This window comes from Aplidium turbinatum, chromosome 2, assembly GCF_918807975.1.
Source record: "Aplidium turbinatum chromosome 2, kaAplTurb1.1, whole genome shotgun sequence".
Classification (NCBI taxonomy): Eukaryota; Metazoa; Chordata; class Ascidiacea; order Aplousobranchia; family Polyclinidae; genus Aplidium; species Aplidium turbinatum.
In genome coordinates, this window is record NC_137473.1 from 39,340,741 (window position 1) to 39,364,644 (window position 23,904).

The window sequence follows — 23,904 nt, forward strand, 5'->3', positions numbered from 1 at the left end:
TCATTCTTAAGGTTGAAATTATCCATCGATTATACATTTTAATAGCAACATTTGTTGGAGCTGGCTCAGCTGAAACCAACGCTGAGCCAAATGACGTCAGTTGAAACAATCTGAAACCTGAATTGTTTTATAGCTTTTGGTCTTCATCATACAATTTCAATCAATTACCGTAGGCTATATGTCTGCAAACATACAAATATCCAATTGGTCATGGACACTGCATACAGGGTTACCAGATTTCAAGTTTACTTTGCAGTTTGCATGCTTAGCAAATTTTATTCCAGCAAAATTTATTGATTAACATGGCTGTTTTAATGTCTATTTTATAACATATCGTATATGCCTTGTATCATTGTTCACAGTGGCATAGCCAAGAGGAGGGGGGGGGGTTACAACCCCCCCTTTGGCACGCGTGTGACGTCACGATATTGAGAATGATGCTTTCAGTCTCTATGTCTCCAAAACCTTTGCCTAATTTTAAGCGAAACTGCATTAAAAGAGCGAGTTTCGCCTATACCAAAGATTCAAACATCTCAGCCAGGAATCAGCAACAAGAAAACATAGAGATTTAGCTTTATTTCCGAAAAAATGCCGCAGAAAACATGATCTTATCCTTTTGCTATGCCACCGGACAGCACCATTTTACAGGAATATTTATACCCATATTTTTGTTGAAAATGCTCTCAGAATGCACCAAATTCAAAGTAATTTTTCAAAATTTTCTGGGGGAGGCCCCCCAGACCCCCGTCGCTGGGTGTCGCTTTTGGCGAACACGCCGTCTACGCCCGCCGGCCGTCAAAAACCCCCAAATTCCTGGCTACGCCACTGATTGTTTATACCTGTTTTATCTTTTTCTTACTTTTTAATTCATTTTCAAATTTTCTGGCCGCCCCCAAAAAAAACTCCTAGATCCGCTTAGGTATTAAGAACGAGTTGGACCAGGCCACTGCACTGCAGTAATGTATATGAGGGGACTCACTGTATTAATCTCCTGTGCAGGCCTTATATCTCTGGTATGCAATGGATTAATCTCCTGCGTTTAATCGCAGCTCGTAACTATAGTGTCTGCTGTTGTACTTTTACGATAATCGCATCAACAACTTCGTCTAGTTCAGTGCTTCCCAACCGGTGGATTGCGAAGCTATTTCAGGTGGGTCGCGAAGCATTTCTAAATGTCACTGAATGTTAAAATTTTCTAAAAAATATCGACATTATTATGGATCTCACAAGCCGCAGTTTTGTCTTGAACAGTACTACGCCTTCGCTACTCTTATCTTCACTTCATTTGTTGACTTTCCATTTTCATGAATTGTGCACCCTGTTTTCTATTAGATGGGAAAATTATTGCAGTAACAATTATGCAACAATGTAACAGTTAGATGTGTTGTGTCGCATTTACTATTTCAGTACGTACCCCACTTAGTAAAGATGCCATAATAAAGATGTCATATCGCATGGTGGGTCGCACAATAAAACTTGCACTAAAAGTGGGTCGCGAACTGAAAAAGTTTGGGAAGCACAGGTCTAGTTAACTTACATGCGTGTTTTGTATCATTCTATGCACTGCAGTGCTTCAACACGCGGAGCAAGCTGCTCAGTGGCGTAGCCAGGAATTTTGAGAGTGGGGCGTTAACGGCCGCCGGGCGAAGCCCGACGGCGTGTTCGCCTAAGACGACACCACCCAGCGGCGGGGGACTGGGGGGCCTCCCTCAGAAAATTTTGAAAAATTACTTTGAATTTGGTGCATGCTGAGAGCATTTTCAACAAAAATGTGGGTACGCATAAATATTCCTGTAAAATAGTGCTGTCCGGTGACATAGCAAAAGGATGAGATCATGTTTTCTTTGGCATTTTTTTGGAAATAAAGCGAAGTCTTTATGTTTTCTTGTTGCTAACTCCTGAATGAGATATTTGAATGTTTGGTATTGGCTCTTCAACTCGCTCTTTTAATGGAGTTTCGTTTAAAATTAAGCAAAAATTTGTTTTGGAGGCATAAAGAAAAGCATCATTCTCAATATCGTGACGTCACACGCGTGCCAAAGGGGGGAGAGCTTTTCCACCATAGTTTATAGTTTGCATAAAAAAAATGCTCTGAAGCATCCCCAGAAACCATAGGCGCCTAACTATTTTTTGGCCGTGGGGGCGAAAGCGTGTTTCATCAGCAGCAACGTAAATTCAGCAAAATGTCACGCAGATGGATGACGTACTTATGTCGTCACACTAGGATTGCTTTTATTGCCACACTCGGAGTTATCGCTACGTTCGACCTACCGTTAATTATTATAAACAAAACTCGACCACTTCGCATGCCATGCGCCTGCGTGGGCTAGCGGATGATGGACTACGACTCTTTAAGCTAAGCACAGCATAAAGTTTAGCAACGAACTAGGTTTATTAGCATGAAACAGAGACGAAAAGGTTTACTAAAAGGTATACTGTAAATGGAATGAAAATACTAACTTGATCATACGCTTGAAAATATACCTGTTGAAAGCAAAATCATTCATGTTTACATCAATTCAACATCACGTCACCTTGAATAAATTTAAAAGTTGCTGACATCCGTAAACACTAAACAGCCCTTGAAAAATAGTTACGGAGAGACGTTTGATTAAGTTTTCGACTTGACATTGCTCTCTTTTCACTGCAATGTTGCAACTTATGACTGACCTGCTTTCAATTCGCTGTAAAACGCCCGTTTTCGTGTTGCAGATGAAACAAAAAATGCGCATATTCCCGCCTTTGATCGGGTTTCTATGGCAACGGTCGTGTGTGCGCCATGCAGGTTGCGCGAGTCCGTTGCTGCGTTAATTATGCCGCGTGTACGCAATGCGGTTTGTACCAGCCCTTGTTGCGTTGGTTAGTGGTTAGGGAACGTTCAAATATTACGTAACGCCTTCGAGGGGAGGGGGGGGTTTATGCAAAGCGTTACGTTAGCGTCACATCGGGGGGGGAGGGGGTTCAAGCAAAACGTTACGTAACGCTTTCGAGTACGGAATGGTAGTTTTTTGTGCTGAATTCGTAGTGAAAAAGCGTTACATGGGGGAAGGGGGGATTAAAAAAAGCGTTACGTTGGCGTTACATGGGGGAGGGGGGGGTCAAAAATTCGGAAAAAAAGCGTTACGTAATATTTGAACGTTTCCTTACCTCGGGCCGCGACTTCAAGCTCATTTTCACAGCGAGCGATTCACTGCAGAGTGCAGAGGTTTCGACTTTCGAAAGCGACATCGAGTCTGTTTGCAAGCGCATTAAGCTAAACTCACGCTGCGTCTACGCAGCAAATTATGTTGTTTTTGGGTACATTCAACATCTGATGACATTGAATCGACGCAAAATAGTATATTGTTGCTATGTCCCAGGCAGCAAAATTAGGCAGATTTTTTTGTCTGGGGTGGGATTGTGGCATCGCTACTCGTTCTAGCGATTATTTATAGCGAAGCTGTTGCGGTTTGCATTTAAAAAATGTTTTCCTGCTGCCGATCGCTAGTTCATCTATTGTTTTATTTATCAATACAGCATAAAAAGTTACTCCCACGCAGAAATATGCGTGGAGGCCTGGCCCCCACGGCTTAGGCGCCTATGCCAGAAACTGCTGGAGACCTTGACAGTGAAGAACTTTCCACTGAAGTACAGAGCTTTACACAAGAATATATTCACCATTGAAAACAAAAGAAACCACAGTTCTCTCTGTTCGACAGTATTGGTATCAAAACAAATTGAATGTTGTGTACCCTAACTTGTGTTTGTTACTAAGACTATTTCTTACTGTGCCAGTTACTGTAGCTTCAGGAGAAAGATCATTTTCTAAACTAAAGTTGATAAAAAACTACCTTCACTCTACAATGAGCCAAGAACGCTTGGTTGGACTAGCTGTTGTTTCAATTGAGCACAACGTGGGCAAAACATTGGACAATGCTTCTCTTATGAAAGAGTTTGCCGCAATAAAAGCTAGAAAGGTGCATTTTGTGTAAGTGCTGCAGACGGGTGGTGTAGGACTCGGATGGCACTGGGTGAGGTGGTACAACACAGCATTACAGTGATGTGAAGATGTCACAGCATGAAATACACCTTTCTTGCTTACAATCGCTGTTTATTGTTGTATTATGTTAATTCCTTTTTGTGTTATTGTGATTTATGGTTATTTGAGTTTGCGTATTTTAATTGGTCGATACGTAGGCGGTAGAAGGCCCTAATATTACTTCTTGCCCAGGGCCCACAAAACCTTAAGGCCACCACTGCTGACATGGGACAATGATAAATCATTTTGCAACCAAGCTCAATGTCATTCAACTTTATTTACAACTTGATTGTGAGAATTACCGTATTTTCCAACACGCAAAACATTGCAAAAAAAACAACGCAACAGCGGCAAGGGCTTTGAGTGGAAGAAAAGTCCTAAAGAAACTGTGAAGTTTTGGGGCCTAGAATTTTTGCAGAAACTAGCCTACTAATAAAAATAGAGTTATCGCCACTTTCACATTAAAAAAAACAACAATTGACCACGTTTTTTGAAGTTGAATAGGACTCTTGGAATGTTCAAAGGACGCAATCATTCCATAACAAGTCATCTTTTACTCCAAAATGAAAATAAAAATATAACCATCAAATATCACATAAAGAAATTTTCTTCACATTCAACACGACCAAGCTTACACTCCATCCAATCCCGGTTTAAAAGATCTGTCCAGGCGTGGTCCAGGTTAGCCAGTCGATAAGTCAGCACCGTCCCGAAGAATAATTTGGGACGTTGTTTCTTTAAGTGAGATGTTATTGTTAGGGATTAAGTGGTTTAGAAGGGTCAGTGTTCGAAAGCATTGTTGCCAGATGCAAAATTTGGTAGCTTTAGGGAAAGTTTGGAGCAAGTTAGAGCCTTTCTTGTAACACTAACACATGAGCGCCTGGCAACACTGCAAGTACTTGTCAAAAGAAAAACATGATCGGGCAAATGTATTTTTAAAAATGCTTGAACAATGTTTTTCGCAGTAAAATGCCTCAAAAATAGAAACTACATTGTTTGGAAGCGTTTATAACGTCAGATATTATAACAGCTCTAAGAGCTTGCCGAATTTAGCAAACGATGCTCCATAACCTTCAATTTTGAAATATTGTTGCAAGGGGTAGTAACTTGTTCACTTTCGATGGCTATTTCTTACGAAAATACGTTATAAGATTGACATTGTCCCAACCACCGTAACGAGTACCGAATAATGATATTAAAGCATTGGATGCCATTAAATAATACTTAAACGTGAAAAAACAGCTACATCTATCTTCAAATATCTTTATCAGCAACTGTATACTTTTATTATCACCTGCATCTGTCACCTCTTATAGTTGCTATCGTGGTTGGTGTTGTGACTGAAGAGATAAGGGAGGGTTTGCTGTGAAAAAATTTGTATGCGGATGACCTGGTCTTGACCAGTGATAGCATGGAGGGACTAGAAAAAAAATGCGAAAGGGAAAACAAGCATAAGACAAAGGGTATGAAGGTAAATTTAGAAAAAAACGAAAGTGATGGTGACTGGTGAGTAGAGTAGAAGATATCGCTGTGCACAGCAAAGCGACACATACGCAATATGTGAAAAGAGAGCCCGGAAAGAGAGTGATGAAAAATTCGATGAAATGCAAGGGGTGTTGTAAGTGTGTACGTGTAAATACTAGAAGAGCTACAGAAAGACTGGCAAATGATTTTATTTGTGGGTGATAAAGGAAAAGGTTTAATTGGGGATTGCAAAGAAAGTTTCTGTTATGGAATTGAAATAGTGACCAACTTCTGTTATTTGCGTGATCAAATAAATGAAAGCGCTGGATGCGAAGCACCTGTAACAAGGGCAAGGCTGGTTTGGGTAAAGTTCAGGGAATGTGGAGAAATGTTATACCTAAAGAAGTTTTCGTTAAAAATAAAAGGGTAATCGAATTAAAAATGAAAGGTCTATCTGAGTTGTATGCGGCCAGCAATACTGTACGGCAGCGAAACATGGATATCAAGAGAGAGTGAACTGGCTATTCTGACAAGAACGAAAAGGGCAATAGGGACAGCAATGTGTAGAGTAAAAACCAGAAAGGAGAAAAAGACTGAAGAACTGGTGGATATGCTAGAGATGAGGGAGACTATTGAAGAACTTGCGAGAGCAAACGGAGTAACATGGATTGGATATGTACGAAGGAGGGAGGAAGTTTTCTTTAAAAGACATTGGCTTTGAAGGTAGATGGGAAGAGAAAACGGTTACGTCCAGAAAAAAACATGAAGCAGGTGAAGAATGAGACAAAGTCGGACTGAAAGGAGGTGCGATGGACAGAATTGGCCATCACCACTAGTGGGGACAAAACCGAATTTGGATGATGATGACCTATCTTCAACTGCTTTAGTCGCTTATTCAATTAGCTAACGATTGCAATGTTTCAAGAAGTCCACAACCCATTACCTCTACAAAAATGCGTAAATTTTAATGCTGCGCTTCAAACTGTTATCGTGAATTACAATACATTTCGTAGAATGTCTTGATAGGGTAGACGTGCGTTCTAAACTCGTCGGGTTGAAAATCACAATCACTAGTTGTCTTGTCTCACCAAGTAGATGTTGCACTGTACAATAACAACCAATCGAATGGCAAACAGCTTCTCCGTCACGTAGAATTAGCTCGCAATCATGGAACGTGTCATGAGTGCTAAGCTTGTTTGCATCCAAGTTTATCGCGCAAACTAAAACGTTGGTGTAAAACAGGATGCAGCAAGTTTGGTTGCACAAGAAGTGTTGTAGCTGCTTAGTTCAAGTACCACAAACGGGCAGTGTCCTCGTTTTTTCGATGTCATCACATCTGGTTAAAGCTCTTAATCCTTTGGAGACCTGGAACGGCTCCGGGATGTGCTCTTCTTCCTTTCGTCTGGACTTCTGCAAAAACAATAATGTTGTTGCAAAATATAAATCTTAATCAAAATTTAAAACTGTACAGTGTACACTCAATGATGAGATTTGTTCCTGAAAAGATCTGCACTGGTTTGATTTATGATTTTTCAGCGAAGCAAAAAAATCAACTATGGGAATTTTCTACAAAAAAACAACAAGTCATAGAAAAATCATCTTAATTCTTAATAGTTGGGTAAAGTGAAAGTCAAACTGATTAAAGAGACAATCACTAACCGAGATCGACTCGGAGATCTGGATGCTTTTCGACCATCGCCATTCATGCTGCTGTGCCGCGAACGAGAACGTGAGCGAGAGTCCGATCGAGAGCGGCTGCGTTTGCTGTCACGGCCTCTTGACCTGAAATCATTAACAAGCTATTTAAAAGCAAAACAATTGTGACAGGTGATTACCACCTATGCTCCTACATGAATGGAGAGGTTTGGGTAAAAAAAAACAACACACAATCGAACGTTGATCCAAGACAACTAGCAACCAGGTAAGTAAAATCGTTGAAAAGAGAAGCTTGGAATAGCAGAAATGCACACGTAATCTCGTACTAGTGAACAGCAAATACAGTACTTCACAAACTTGTTTTGCTTCAGCCACTTTAGAAACAATATTTTCCGACCTGACCTGGTAAGCTGAATAGCAGTTAGAATAGCCAGTAGCTAGTTCAAATTGATAGTCTGAGTAGTAGTTGACAGGGTTGTCGTTATTTTACCCGACCCAAAAAAAACCAGGTGGTTTTTTTTAAAAAACCACCTAAAAAAAAACATAAAAAAACCCATAAAAAACCCAGAGCATCATATTTGTCCAGGTTTTATTAGAAAATTAAAAAAATAAACAAAAACACTACAAGGCACTTAAAACAAACTTTAAATTAGGACTTAAGGATGTTATTGTGAAGTAAATTTCCAAGAATAAACTGAAAACGCAGTGGATATTGTACAGTAGCCTACACAAAAATCAAGTAATGCCACTTTGTGTATACTACATTAAAACTCATTTATGCAAGAAGGCCTTATAGTTAAACTGGTGAAAGTACTACTCTACTGTAGTCTGTATATATGATCTGAAATGCAATTTAGGAGGCTATTTACCAATTATACAGATTCTGGATTCTAACGCATGGCTGTTTCAGAGCATTTGCCTAAATCAGTGTTTCTCAACCTTTTTTGACCCAACGCCCCCTTCATGAACCGGCAAAATTTTATCGCCCCCCAACAAAAACGATTAATTACGCAAAGCGAAAAAAATACTACTAATACTACAAAAAGTGCTCAATGCCAAGCAAAAGCCAAGCAGAGTGCATTACATCAAATATACAGCAGACTAGTTAGTAGTTACCAGTCTCTAAAATCCTTACAGCCTGTTTTACTCTAAAAGGGGGATCATCAGAAGATCCTTATTCAAATGATTGATGATCCCTCTTTTAGGGTGAAACAGGCTGTATGGGTTTTAGAGACTAGTAACCATATTTGATGAAAAGCAAATATATATTTGCAAGCATGAAAATAGTATAGGCCTACTGGTAGTCAATGGGAACCTTGGACTTGGTAAGAAAGTGCCAGTTTCTTCACATCCGGTGTAAAGCCAGTGAGAAACGTTCGAAGATCACCTCTTTTGGATATGTCAAGTGGGTTTCACTGTTTGGTAGGCTATGTAGCAGAACAACACAGCTGAATCCCTTTTCCACCAGGTATGAGGTAGGAAATGCTACCACAAAGATACGAGCTCTTTGACGAAATCGTTACGCTGGGCAGTAGATGGTTTAAACCAGAATGCTCCCTAATAATCAAAACGCCCCCCTTAAACCGAGGTAATCATACAGCCCCCCTGCAAAATCAAAACGCTCCCCCCAGGGGGGCGGTACCGCCCCCGTTGAGAACCACTGGCCTAAATGGACATTGGCCACGCAATCACTCAATTGCTCATCTATTACTACATGTATATAAATGATAAAAAATATTTAAACATCATGGCATAAATGCTCCTTGCCTTCAAATCTAAAGCAAATGATGCAATAATGTGATTTCTACCACGGTAGCATCAACTTGGTATAGAAATCAGTGGATGATGCAACATCCAACTTGATCTTGAAATTAATCGATGATGCAACATTCAAGCAACAACAGCCCTAGTGCGTTATTTTATTGAGTTATGCAAGCATGTACGGCACTGTGAGTGAAAGGCACTTCATTCGTAAAAAGTAGTTTTGAGGAGAAAGAAGCATGAATCTACCTTTTTTGCATCTTTTTTAAAAAACCCAATAAAACCCAAAAATATACCTGGGCGGGTTGGGCTTTTTAAAAAAACCCGGGTTTTTCTCAACCCTGGTAGTTGATAAATATAGTCTTTGTGTATTAGGCCACTATTTTTAGACTAGATTGTGGCAATTGTATTGAAAATCCGAAGAGCATCTGGCGACATTGGTTGGTAACAGAATGGCCCGTTTCGGCTAGTTCCCTATTCGGGTACAGTCTTTTTCGTCAAGTTCCCTATTCGGCAAATTTTTGAAAATCCAACCATAATCCTTCTGTAATCCAACAAAATCCTTAAGTAAATCCAACGAACCAGCCGAACAAGACTGCAGCCGAATCGAACTAGCCGAATAGTAGCAGACCCGGTTGGTAACCAGGGTTGTGGTCAGCTAGCCAGGTCGACTGGATGTTAAAAAAGACATGGATAGATGTACAAAACTAATGTTGCCAAATGAGGATTTCTGCTCTAATTTGAGAACACTTCAAAGTTGTTTAAGAAAAAAACTTGTGGCGACACTTCTGATAAAACAAAGCTTTTTCTCAAGCTTCATTGTCAACAACTAATCAAATAAATAATGCAAAATCTGGGTGTTCACCGGGATTGTTATGTTTCTTAGCATTAGTTTTGTTGCAACTATTGCTGAAAAAAAAGTAAGTAACGTATAAGTTTGAATCAAGTAAAAAGTTCTTGCTAGATTTAGCAGACTTAGCAACCAGCAACTCACAGCCTAAGAGCACAATTCTTCACATAAATTGCATATCGCATAAATAACAGTCAAACAAATTAGTTAAAAATGTTTTCGGCTATATTTGCGTGATATAACATTCACTTAATTGTCCTTAAAACCACCAGCTTTTTTTGTATCAAAAAGCTCGTTTTTCCAATAAAAAACCGGGTGGGCTGGGCCGCTGGGTTTTATTAAAACACCTGGGTTTTTTACAACCTTGTTGATAACATAACATGAATTTTTAATTCCGGTGAAATGAAACTGGAAGTTTTGTAGCGAATTGAAATTTAGCGATCACACTTTAGCAATTTGAATTATCAACTATAATTTCCAAATTTCATCGGCGTCATCATTATTGCAGGTTTGCACGGTGGCATGACCTGTGCATATAAATCGCTATGTTCGAAACATACCTAACACAAGCTTAGTCACTGCAGTATTTTATGCAACATATCAATAAAAACTGTATTATCTTATACCTTGATCGCGACCGATGTCCGCTTCTTGATCTGGATCGGGAGCGTGATCTTGAGTGAGATCGCGAGCGGCTGTGGCTCTCAGAGCGAGAAGATTTGTCTTCCACGAGACGGATTCTTCGCCCATTGATCTCGGTGTCATCTAGTTTTTCTATTGCACGTTTCATATCGTCATAGCTGGCGAAGTCGACAACGCCTTCGTTTCGACGATGCTTATGGGCGTCAGCATATGTAACTTCTCCAGCGTCCCTTAAGTAATCCTACAAAAACATGACGTGAATTTGTAAGATAGCTACGTCAGTCCAAAGTACGTACAATTGAAAGAAAACATTTTTAACGTCTTAACGATACAAAATTAAGCTTTAAATGCAGAAAAAAAGAGAACGGCATTTAACTTTATGCTGATTTTTGACAAGAATATTTCAATTTTCAAGCACTGAAAATACTTGCATGAATCATAACTTTTTAGATAACATTATCCCTATATACAGTACTTTTCATATCGGTGCACGACGTTCAGTTTGCGATTTAAATGCCACCATACCAGAATAACACAAGCACTAATAACTTCTTTCAGGAACAATAAAGTACATAACGACTCTAACCCAAATAATGCCAGTCTTGATTATTTTTCTGTCTGATGCTGAAGTTGTGCGGCTCAAATGTATAGAGTGCTATTTATATTTAATTTATTTATACAGTAGTCCTCGCTTATTAAGCCCACCTCGGGACCGGACGACTTTAGGCTTATTAAGCGGGAAACCAATTTTTACCACTCCTATACCGTTACGCATAAATGATTATGGCCGACTGCACTATGGCTAAAAGTTGCTAAATCTGTTAACTGTACAATGCACATAACCATCGGTTCTTTCCAAAAATTGCGTTTTTGAGAGTTGTGTCAGCAACAAGCATTGTTTTGCACAACCCAATAAAATGAGATCCAGTTTAAACGTTTGTAACGAAACAGTTGAATTAAGAAGTGAGTTAGCAGCGTAATAAAGAGTGAAATTGTCCAAAGCAAGACAAAAAATAGTATATATATAAATTGTGACAACTTTTTACACAATTTCAAATCTTCATGAACACAATTTCAAGCAAATGTAATAGAAAATTGGGCTTATTAAGCGGGGTTTTGAGCTTTAATATAAAGCAAGTTTTTTTAAATATAGGAATATATAAATGGGTTGCCCAGGCCTTAAAACTCGTATTTTTTCCGGCAGCCATCGTGGCCAACCGGGAGCTCCTTCTCGACGGCCAAATCTGCACGCTTGGAGGCCAAAATACAAATAACGATAGCACAAGTAAATAGAATTAAACTTGCTACAATGCTAAAATGATCACTTAGCGTTGTTGAAGTCTGGGCGACGTCCTGCAATAGAATCGTTGTATCACGCAATAACTGCTTTATCGGGATTGTAATTCGGTATTGCGGGACCATCTAACGACACTAAATTGTTTCAGCTGCTCAGTAAATTGTTTCAACTGCATTACCAAATACCGCCTTTCATAAAATCTGACCATTAATACCGTTATGATATCACCATTGAGGGTGTGAATAGGGATGCACAATACAGAATATCGAATCTTAGAGATTCGAATCTCAATGTATTCGAATCGCATTTGCAGTTTCTTTTCGGATATCAGGATTCGAAAATAAATCTGTTAAATGAACAGTGTGCGACGTTAAACAAATGTAAAATTGATATTTTCCGTCTTGCGCGCCGATTTTTTTCTTCATGGACTGTTTGTTCCAAGCGCCTCTTTTTCTTCCTTCATATGGTTCACGCAGTTATCAGAACTGCAGACGAATTCAGTTCAGTTTATTTTTTGTTTTGTTGGCAAAAAAGAAAGAAAAAAAAGAGAAAATATACAAAAACACAATAAACACAAATAATTCACACAACAAGGATGGCAGCGAATGACCAAAAGGTCACAAAAATCAGCTGCCACCCAAACAGTTGCATGTTTATTGTACTATAGGCCTAAGCAGTGTGATGACCAAGTTTTTAGTAGTAGTTGGAGGGTTCAAAATGTTCACTATTTTGAGAAAAAAATCTGGCAACCCTAATCGTATGATGCTTGATTTATCATATGTTATACTCTGTTTGACATGTGATACTAATACAATTCAAAATAATGTACAAATATTTTTGCTTTTTGTTCGATATTATTTGAAAAAAATTGCCGCGTAATTTCAGAATAGATTCGAAATTCTGGATTCGAAATTAAGTATTCTAGAATAGCCAGGTATTCTGTATTGTGCATCCCTAGGTGTGAAGTCACTAACCCATAGCGGGAACATTTCTCAACTATGAAGACACGTGTTTTCCCCTCGAATGTCAACTAACCTAGTTTTCCTTAACAACGATTCAATGTCTGACAACATGACAAAACGACAATATAGCCAGCCACTGCAAAGTAACACTTCGGATTAACACTTTGTTAAAATAAACATTAGGAATTACAAACAAGACTTAGTCAAAAAGGCAAATGCGCAAAAGTTTTTTTAAAAACTTTATTCTAGATCATTTTTTTAACAAGTGGAAAATTCGTCTTGTTTTTGTTCAGTTATGTTCGTCTAGTGCTGCTCTATAATCATGCAAAAAAACACAAACCTGCGACTTGTGGTTTCGCGTCACCGTAATTAATGCTATTAGGCTACTCGCGCATTCCCGCACAATGGATGAATGCGCAGGTACAGCTGGTGGTCGCAGCTGGATATATTCCATAGCAAATGTTCCCGCACAATACAACAATGGTGATTATGACGCGCTGACGTAACTCTGCGTCACTCTTTGATACTACATATTTTTGACAGTTAATCTACGCTCATTCTATTGCAAAATCAAATAATTGGCTAGAAGAAACCGGCGGCCAAGCTTGGCCGATTGAGAAGCACCGGCGGTCATTCAAGCACTCCTTAGCGGCCATGTCCGCGATGGCCGCCGGCTGCTTTAAGGCTTGGTTGCCACTTGACATGGTAGCTGACTTTTTCCACCTTGGTCATACCATGTCTTCTGGAGGGGGGTGTGAGCATGCAGCTATTATAGAGCGGTGCAAGTCAGCCTGGAAAAAGTTTAGGAAACTCCTCCCTATCATCACAAGCAAGCAACTTCCTGCTGCAACCAGAGGTCAAGTTTACACCAGTTATGTGAGGAGTGCCATGCTCTATGGCTCTGAAACGTGGGCTACTTTATCCAGCACCGTCAAGCGCTTACAACGTAATGACAGAGCGATGGTAAGATGGACCTGCCTAGTCAAGCCTGAATGAAGACAACATCCAGTTAGGGGTCAAGGTAGACCAAAACTTTCTTGGGAAGAACTTGTAAAACGTGATCTTGTAGCCCTGAACGTGGTACGTGGACTCTGCCAACCCAATAAATCGTGAGGTGTGGACTGTGGAGGGGAAGACTTTGTTCTCAACAGACAGTCCACACCCTCGACATGAGGATTACTTCATGGCCTGTATAATCAAAATTGGTTGATAATGATGATGAATTCCGGACCGGACCAAATTAGACTAATAAGCGGTGGGTCTATTTTCTATTAACTGTGGGCTTAATAAGCGGTGATCACTGTGGTAACAAGGTACCAGATTATTTGCGGGTTGTCTGACGTAACACTTGAGTAGGCTGATATCCTGCCAGACTGTGCTTATTAAGTTAATATGGAGACTTTCTTTGACATGTACCGTATATATATATTCATTTGAGGTGAAAAATTAATATTGGAACTAGTTTAACTTATATTTTGTGACTTTGTAGTGCAACTTTCGACATTTTTTAAAAATATAGACCGAGACAAGTTATCGAAAAACAGATCAAAATCAGATGGATAAAAATAAAACATATATACTTACTAATTAATGAAGCTTTTACTGAAGTTAGAAACTAAATTTTGAAAATAACATATCCGAACAGTCCGTAACATCAGTCACGATAAACCAAGACTGGTGTCACTCAGATTGAAGTCATTATGCCACCAGTCATTCAAGTAAAAAGTTATTATGACCTTGTGTCATTTAGATACAGTGGAATCGCATCATTCAAGTTGAAGTTATTTGAACTTCAATATATAGACTTTTTCTGTACATATACTGTATGTATTAGAATAATAAAGTATGATCCCACAACTACTACATATATCCAATGTTGTACTATTGTACGTTGACAGCGTCAACAAGTTTGTTTATCGTATCCTGGGTTAATCTGAGTTGAGAAAAGACGAAATCGCCTTTCGCAGCTCGAAACAGTCTCAAAAACCAATCTCGAATACACAAGAATGGCACACTAACGATAAAGAACCTTTGTCTATGCCAGCAGCTGATGGTCTATCCCAGAGGTCGAGAACCTATGGCTCACAAGCCATATCAATATGGCTCTTTTGATGATGACATCTGGCTCTCCTATATATATAATCTAAGATGGCGCTTCTTAATTAGCATCTTAATTGTCAATGTTGCAGCAACATTTTTTGTAACTTTCCATAACGTAACAATCCTTTCGTAACAGTTAAGCAAAACTAGATGGATTCATAACAATTAGGTAAGGCAAAATACTTCCGCTTTGTGAGACCCTGGCTAAAATAGCACTAGAAGATAGCGCTGATGCCATCAATTTCTAAGCTAACGCAGTATTTTACACCGTGAAGTTTTTAGGCAATTCGGGCTAACGCTGATGCCATCAATTTATTTCATTGGCGCGTACAACACTGCATATAATTATCTACTACAATAGTTAGCTAAAACCATATACATACCTTTAAATCTTGCCAACTGACTCTAGTTGAAAGGTTTTCAACAATAACACGGTAGCGAGTACGAGTTGGAGGACCATACTTGCCAATAGCTCTACTTTCATAGTAGTTTACTCGACGATCATCATTTCTTCTGTATCCACCACCACCACCACCTCTATTGTAATCTCTTCCATGATCTCCTCTTCCTCCATAATCTCGACGATCGCCACCACCTCCAAAACGAGGGACCCCCCTGGTTAGCCAAGTTGAAAGAAAACACATCGACACTATTCATCATAATCATCAGATAGAGCAGAAAAACTTGATCAACAGCGAAAGCTTGTATGAAGCACATCAGAAAGGAGCTAGCCACTTCAAGACATCTATCGTCAAGTGGGTTAGAGGAGGGCCAACTACCAGCCATCAGTAACATCACCTGTCATAACATTTCACATATCATGTTACTTGCAGTAAAAACAAAGATATATATGCATTCAAAATAATTCAAAATCACTACCAACAAATCTCAGTTACACAAGCAATAAACATTACAAATGCCCAGTTTTCAAATCATATGAACAAACAGGTATGAGCAAATTTTAGATAGATCTTGGAATTTATAAGCATTGGCTACTGAATAAAAAGTATCCAGCTGAGTTCATAGATTTAGGCTCCATACCTTGTCAGTTTACAAAAATAAAAATGAAGAATGGATTAATTATAATACTAATAATATGCTTTGGTTTCACTGGCATCAATTGCCTTTATTGCAAAACTAATGAATTTACATACCAGTTCAGTTTATTTTCCATACAAGAAACAAAGAAAATAAATAAGTTGTGAACAATACAGTATTGTTGAACATAGAGAGTCCAATTACAAAGGAAGAGAAAGCCATAAATGTTAAAAACTCCACTAAATTTTTCAAAATCAAAGCCAAATTCCCTATTTGGTTATGTAGTATTTCTGTGTTTCAAAACTTTCTGAAAACTACACGCAAGAATTAGGTCATCAAAAAGTTCATCTTTATTATCAAACAATTTTACTTGGAGATACGGTATGTCAGTTTTACAGCTGTGAATGTTTCACAGTGCGATCACAACTTTACAGGATGCTAATGATCCCATATTAAAATAAGCTTTGCAGAAAGTAAGATCTTCTGTGGACAGGTAAAAATATTAGAATGCAACCTAGTTCGTACCCTGAACAGTTCGTACCCTGAACAGTTCGTACCCTGAAAAGATCGAGAGAAAAAATTAAAAAAAGCCGAAGTTGCTGATTGCAGTTTCCGCAAACATTTTAAAATTTTCCCTCTGAAAAGATTGAGAGAAAAAATAGCACAAAGCCGAAGTCGCTGATTGCAGTTTCCGCAAACAAACAAACACTCTCAGGATCATGACCGGAAATTTTAAAATGTTTGCGGAAACTCCGATCTCAACCCAAACCCTTTTAAAATGTTTACGGAAACTGCGATCAGCGACTTCGGCAAACTCTTAGGATCATTACCGGAAATTTTAAAATGTTTGCGGAAACTCCGATCTCAACCAAAACCCTAACCCTTTTAAAATGTTTACGGAAACTGCGATCAGCAACTTCGGCAAACTCTTAGGATCATTACCAGAAATTTTAAAATGTTTGTGGAAACTGCGGAAAAACGGAAACTGCGATCAGCGACTTCGGCTTTGTTCTATTTTTTTCTCTCCATCTTTTCAGTTTGTTTGTTTGCGGAAACTCCGAACAGCAACTTCGGCATTTTTTAATTTTTTCTCTCTGTCTTTTCAGGGTACGAACTAGGTTGCACCCAAAAAATTACACATACCGGTACCGTTGAAAACCACTGAACTACAGGGATGCAACCTAGTTCGTACCATGAACAGTTCGGACCGTCAATTCGTACCTTGAAAAGATGGAGAGAAAAAATTAAAAAGGCCGAAGTCGCTGATCACAGTTTCCGCAAATACTTTTCCGCAGATTCCGCTAACCCTAACCATAGAGTAATCTATGCTCTAACCCTAACCCTCGCTGATCGCAGTTTCCACAAACATTTTTTCCGCAGTTTCCATTAACCCTTACCCTAAATCTAACCATAAAGTAATCTATGCTCTAACCTTAACCCTCGCTGATCGCAGTTTCCGCAAACAGTTTTCCGCAGTTTCTGCTATATAACCTTTACCCTAAACCCTAACCATAGAGTAATCTATGCTTTAACCCTCGCTGATTGCAGTTTCCGCAAGCATTTTTCTGCAGTTTCCGCTTACCCTAACTCTAACCATAGAGTAATCTATGCTCTAACCCTCGCTGATCGCAGTTTCCGCAAACATTTTTCCGCAGTTTCCACTAACCGCAGTTTCCGCTAACCCTCGAGTTTGTTTCAAATTGTTTGGGGAAACTCCGATCAGCGACTTCGGCTTTGTGCTATTAAACTGCGATCAGCGACTTCGGCTTTTTTTAATTTTTTCTCTCGATCTTTTCAGGGTATGAATTGACTGTACGAATGGTTCAAGGTACGAACTAGGTTGCACCCGAACTACAGCAACTGTCTATTAAAATAGTCTACTATCATACCATATACCCATACTTTATAGGCAGTGGCTATTTGACCGGCTCCGGTCTTTGAATCTGAAACACTATTTGACCGGTCATGACGTCACTGCATAAGCACTTTTTTCTTTTTCTCTTTCAAAGCAAAAGACGAGAAGCGCCGACATAAGTTCTAAATTCAACACGTATTCTTCAACTCAGTCCGTGGCGCGTGCGATACGTTTCCGGCTGCCAACCTAATGGGGATGAGTTCGATACTATCCGGAAACATTCTTTTTTCATTTTTTTTTTTATCTAAATTTTGACCCGAAGCGCATTTATGTGGTCAATTTTTAATTTGAGTAGCCTACAGTCCAAGTTAGTTAATAGTTCTCAAGTATAGTTCTCAAGTTAGTTATCAACAATACTTCTTTTAAAAGAAATGATAATGGTAAAACCATTTTTTAAAGAAGTATTGTATATAACTAACTTGAGAGAAGAATGTAGGGTCGTTCGGCAACACACGTTCACTTATGACGATCGGAAAATTACCAAGAGAAATTCTCAAATTCCAGCAAATTAAAAAAACTCTAACATTATTACTCACATTTGAAAAGACATAAAAAATGGGCTGTAGGCTACTCAAATTAAAAGTTGACCACATAAATGCGCTTCGGGTCAAAATTTAGATAAAAAAAAAGAATGCTTCCAGATAGTATCGAACGGATGCAACCTAGTTCGTACCCTGAACAGTTCAGACCCTCAGTTCGTACCCTAAAAAGATCGAAAGAAAAAATTAAAAAAAGCGGAAGTCGCTGATCGCAGTTTCCGCAAACATTTTAAAATTTTCCCCCTGAAAAGATCGAGAGAAAGATAGCACAAAGCCGAAGTCGCTGATCGCAGTTTCCGCTAACCTTAACCAGCATAGGCTAATCTATGCTCTAACCCTAACCCTCGCTGATCGCAGTTTCCGCAAACATTTTCCGTAGATTCCGCTGACCGCAGTTTCAGCTAACCTTTACCCTAACTCTAACCATAGATTAATCTATGCTCTAACCCTAACCCTCGCTGATCGCAGTTTCCGAAAACATTTTTCCGCAGTTTCCGCTAACTTTTACCCTAACCCTAACTATAGAGCAATCTATGCTCTAACCCTAACCCTCGCTGATCGCAGTTTCCGCAAACATTTTTCCGCAGTTTCCGCTAACCTTTACCCGAACTATAGAGCAATCTATGCTCTAACCCTAACCCTCGCTGATCGCAATTTCCGCAAACATTTTTCAGCAGTTTTGCTAATTGCAGTTTCGGCTAACCCTAACTCTAATCATCGAGTAATCTATGCTCTGCTCTAACCCTCGCTGATCCTGGGTTTTTTTTTTCGCTGAGACTTTTCGGTCATTTGTCCGAAATGACTTGAAAAAATTCGGTCATTTTTTATTTATTTCGGTCATTTTTTCTAATGAAAATATTTCCTTTGAAGTAGCTGATACAAACCAAAATTTGCACTTCCTGACTAGCTACAACATTAAGTTTCGCTGAGAAACGTTGTCGTGTTTTATCTGAGAAAAGTTAGAACAGACAAACGTTACTTTCAGTCTTCGAAATTAACATATTTTTATTTTTGCAAAAACATTGTCAAGGTCAAACGGCAAAAGTTGAAATTGCCTCGGCAATTGCATGTGAACGTTTATTACGAAAAAAATGTACCAAAACATGTAAAGCGAAAAGCAAAATATATACTAGAGTAGTCTATCACGACCGCACTGTTTGATTTATTGTGATGTAATAATACCAAAAACTAGCGATAAAGCGAGCAACGCGATACGCACGCTGGTAATAAACGTTATATAACTGACGGGGGAAAGTAAGTTAATTTTGGGTTGATTCAATGTTCGAGGCAACACAAATCGATTTAATTTTCCCGGCGGGTTATATTGCGTAACAACAGTACCCAATAAGAAATTTACGTTTGTTTTACATTAATTCGACATCTAGTGGCGTTGAATTATCATAAAATAACGTTAATTGCTCAACCAGGTACCAGTAACAAATTAATAGCTTCCTGCGAAAAGATTGCCTCGATTTACGTTTACACTAACATAATTTCGGCACAATTGAGATACTGCGAGCAACACAAAGTCGCGAGGCGTGATAAGGAGTAGATGCTTAGACTAATTTGACGTCTACCATCGTTGAATCAATGCAAATAGGATGATATTTTTATGAAAGATTCAATTCTCTCAGCTGGGCACGTGTCTAAGCGCCGGCGAAGTAGGAAGTAACCCAAATAAAACATCCAGCAATAGTAAGAGTCTGGTGTAGTCCAAGAAAATTATTTTTTTTTTGTAATCTTTTGGTCCTTACAAGCGCTCCTGTGGCCTCAGCATTTTTATTGCCAACGCTAATGCGCCATTCACGCATCTGCGTCGGCAATCACCTCGGCAAGTGCCGATTGCCCACGCTAATTTCGAAGACTGACTTCTGTATTTGCGTTATCACATATAATAAGACATTGGATCAACGTTTAAACACTAAGTCTACGTCTTGTATTTCCGATTGACAAGAAATCGTACAGTGGCGCAAGAAGCTTCTTTGCAATCACTGAAATCGATTTGAGCGCGTACGTATTTTTTCGGACATTTTGACCGAATTGACAATATTTTTTTCGGACATTTTGCTAAAAAATCGGTCAATGACCGATAAATGACCGAAAAAAAAAAACCAGCGCTGATCGCAGTTTCCGCAAATATTTTTCCGCAGTTCCGCGGTTTCCGCTAACCCTAACCTTCGAGTTTGTTTGCGGAAACTCCGATCAGCGACTTCGGCTTTTTTTAATTTTTTCTCTCGATCTTTTCAGGGTACGAACTGAGGGTCCGAACTGTTCAGGGTACGAACTAGGTTGCATCCGTATCGAACTCATCCCCTCTAGATTGGCAGCCGGAAACGTATCGCACGCGCCACGGACTGAGTTGAAGAATTCGCGTTGAAGTTAGAACTTATATCGGCGCTTCTCGTCTGTTGCTTTGAAAGAGAAAAAGAAAAAAGCGCTTATGTAGTGACGTCATGACCGGTCAAATAGTGTTTCAGATTCAAAGACCGGAGCCGGTCAAATAGCCACTGCCTACTTTATACACACTATTTGTCTATATATCATACCTTGCATGTTCAACTGTCACACGTTCTCCACAAAGATCTTGGTTGTTCATTTCATATACAGCATCATCAGCATCACGTGAATCTTCAAATTCAACAAACCCATATCCATTTTTTAAGTTTATATCTCTGATCTTGCCAAATCCACGAAAAAATCTATCGACGTCACTTTCACGTGCTCGGTGGCTCAGACGCCCAATGAAAACCCTAGAACCAGACATTTTACAAAAGTACCTTTGTCTACTTGCTTTTACTGTAAAACACTTCAGATGTACTTTCTGAACAGAAGGAAAATTAGAGCATCTCTCTCTCACAGGCAAAATTGAAGGGAAGCGTGCCCAAGGAAGACAAATATTAACTTACTTAAACCAACAACCACCTAATACATAGCAAACAACAGAGAATCTTGGTAACTTTTCATACAAGAGGCAGTCAATGCTTGGAATCAAGTGGACAATAAAAAGAAGGAAGTGGCTATTTTTCCACAATCAGGTGTTGCCTGAGTTAGGATTAAAGTTAGGAAGGGTTAAGGTAAGGGTTAGAGTTAGGAATAAGATTAGGGTTTTGATCGTCCCAGGACTAAAAAAATTCCAAAATACAAGTTTTTGTTTTCAACAGCTTTAAACTTTTCTCAAATTAGGGCAGAATTCCTTATCTGGCAACACTATTGAGGCTATTATTACACTATATAGTGTAAATATAGCCACAGCTTAAAAAGAAAACCATGCAAACATGCAGCCTACTCTTGTCACAACATTGATTTGAACTGACAAATTCCGTGCTATTTTGATGCAAATACTCTAACAGCATACTTTTGGTTTTCTTGCCGTTGTGGGGCTATGACTATACTGAACTAGCGTACTAGACCTGAAGATGGTGAAACTCGAAACGCCTGAGACAGTAAGGCTGGCACTGGGCATCAATGAAGAAAATGCAACAGACAGTATGGCAAGTGGCAACTGGCAACTTTAATTTGTTGAAAAAAAGAACTAAACACGTGACAACAAAAGTAATAGTGCTGCAGTCGATAAAAAATTTCATTTTGTTTTTATTTTTGACTGTTACCCTGCTGTTATCATGATAAATGAAAAAAAAAACATTATGACAGTTCAATAATAATAGTGTTATGGTTTGATTAATTGTCGCTCTACAACAGCTAAGGTCTTTAGCGACAGGGCTCATGTTTAATTTTATATCAGGTTTACGATGTTATCACATTATTACCCGATTTATTTTCACTGTGTTATGAAAGAAAGAACACAGTCGGTACCGTTTTTAAAGTCTTCGGTTTGACCCGACCTGGAATCGATCTCAGATCTACCAGCACCAGAGGCAAAGGCGAAACCACTCGGCCAGTGAGCTGGTTTATGATAGTTTAATGGGCTTGTTCTGGTCTATCGTTATTTAAAGGTAACATTTTTGTCTAGACTCTAGAGCAGTGGTTCCCAAACCTTTTCAAAAAATTTGTTGAACGGTCCCCTTGCGATTTTTTCAACGACTCACGGTCCTCCAAAACTTAAGGCAAATTTGCGCAAAATCGGTAATAGTTTATTTGTTACATGCATTAAAAATGCACACGTCAATAAAGTAGGTGCACCTGCTTGGGTGTTGCAGTTCTATGTTAGGTTCCGTATGGTTCAATATGATATTGATGTGTTACTGTGGTAACGTCTATTTTACGTGTAAGAATGTTAATTTATATGTTAATTGTCTGTCTAATGAAATTCTGTCTGTCTAACGGATATTCTAACTAATTTGGCTATCTGACTCCTTAACTAATTTCCAGTGTCGTTCGGTGGCTTAAACCGTTGGGAAAGCAACTTGGAAATATTCTGCAGCAAGGTAGTAGGCACGAAGGGCGCAACCGTCGGGCGAAGCCCGAAGGCGTGTTGCCGAAGGCAACTCTTTCAGCGGGGGGTTTGGAGGGCCTGCCCAAGAAAAATTTGAAAAATACTTCCAATTTGGTGCGCTCTGAGAGCATTTCCAAAACAAATCAAAAATAAAAATCTGTCAAATTGTGCTTCGCCTATGTCGTGATCATACATCCATTTAATGTTTAGAAGTCATGAACAATCTTAATTTTAACGTTGCTGGACCAAAATCCAGTGTTAGACATGGAATAATAGTTGTCCAAATATTTAATTCGTCATGAATGTTCATTCTCAGATATTTAGTTAGGCCTAGGCTACACTACAAAAACTAAAACTTAGCCCTAAACATTACAACCGCAAGCAATTTGTATAAAAAGCTGGATAAGTTTGCCTCCTGCGTATAGAAGCTTATAACGAACTAAATATTGCATCCGCACCTGAACGTTCATTGGCGAAGTAACGTTATATCAACGCTGTAAAAAGGGCAAAAGGCATGACTATGAAAGCTAGTAGGCTAAAGTAGCCTACATGGCGAGGAGACATCAAAAAACAGCAACAATCTTTTCGCCATTATGATGCTGTGCTGTGTACCGTGACGAGAGACTATTCTGTGCGTATGACCAGTTAGTCTAGCGATTGAACGCATTGACGTCACTGGGAAAGCAACTCTAACACATCTGATTGGCTAAGCAGCTGGTGGCGTTTTGCAAAACGAGTGAGGATTGGATAAAACGAAGGCGTTTTTTGACGTTTTTGGACGTGGGGAAAGCAACTTTGCAAGTTGTTTTCCCTGAAGCCTCAGTGGTTGTTTCTGACAGGAGCGTTTGCGTTAATTGGCATTTATAGGCAAGACATGCGGTTTGGTGAGGACTTAGACTACTCACAAGCGTTACGAGTAGGCTAATTCTAGTCACGAACACAGTAATTTTCAAGTTAAAATAGACGTGATAAAAATAATAAGAAGTTAAACCTAGAATTCAGTCATTATATTTTGCATAGTTTTCGCTCAGGTAAGCACTGCTTTCCTTGCTTTCCCTCACCGATCGTCACTGCTAATTTCCACACAATTGTTACCGGTAGGCCTACTCGAATTATAATTTTTAGTTATCAGAAGGTGTTCATATAATATTGTAGGTCTATGACACAAATTGAATTTAAACATTACTGGTCACAGCGGTAAACCATAATCTCTTCTTGGGAAAATTTTAACATAAAGTTCCCTAATCCGTTCGTCTGTATATAATGACC

General features: G+C 39.1%; 1 protein-coding gene across 1 annotated transcript; it reads right to left on the bottom strand.

Moving 5' to 3' along the window:
- Positions 1-4,276: 4,276 nt before the first annotated feature.
- LOC145786464 (serine/arginine-rich splicing factor 5-like) lies at positions 4,277-21,088 on the bottom strand. Its single transcript, XM_082598128.1, has 5 exons — positions 20,789-21,088; positions 15,134-15,365; positions 10,376-10,632; positions 7,142-7,264; positions 4,277-6,892 (listed from the first exon to the last, which is right to left on the bottom strand). Exons 1-5 carry the CDS (start codon positions 21,004-21,006, stop codon positions 6,832-6,834), a joined length of 891 nt encoding a protein of 296 aa, XP_082454254.1. The 5' UTR covers positions 21,007-21,088; the 3' UTR covers positions 4,277-6,831.
- Between the last annotated feature and the right edge of the window lie 2,816 nt (positions 21,089-23,904).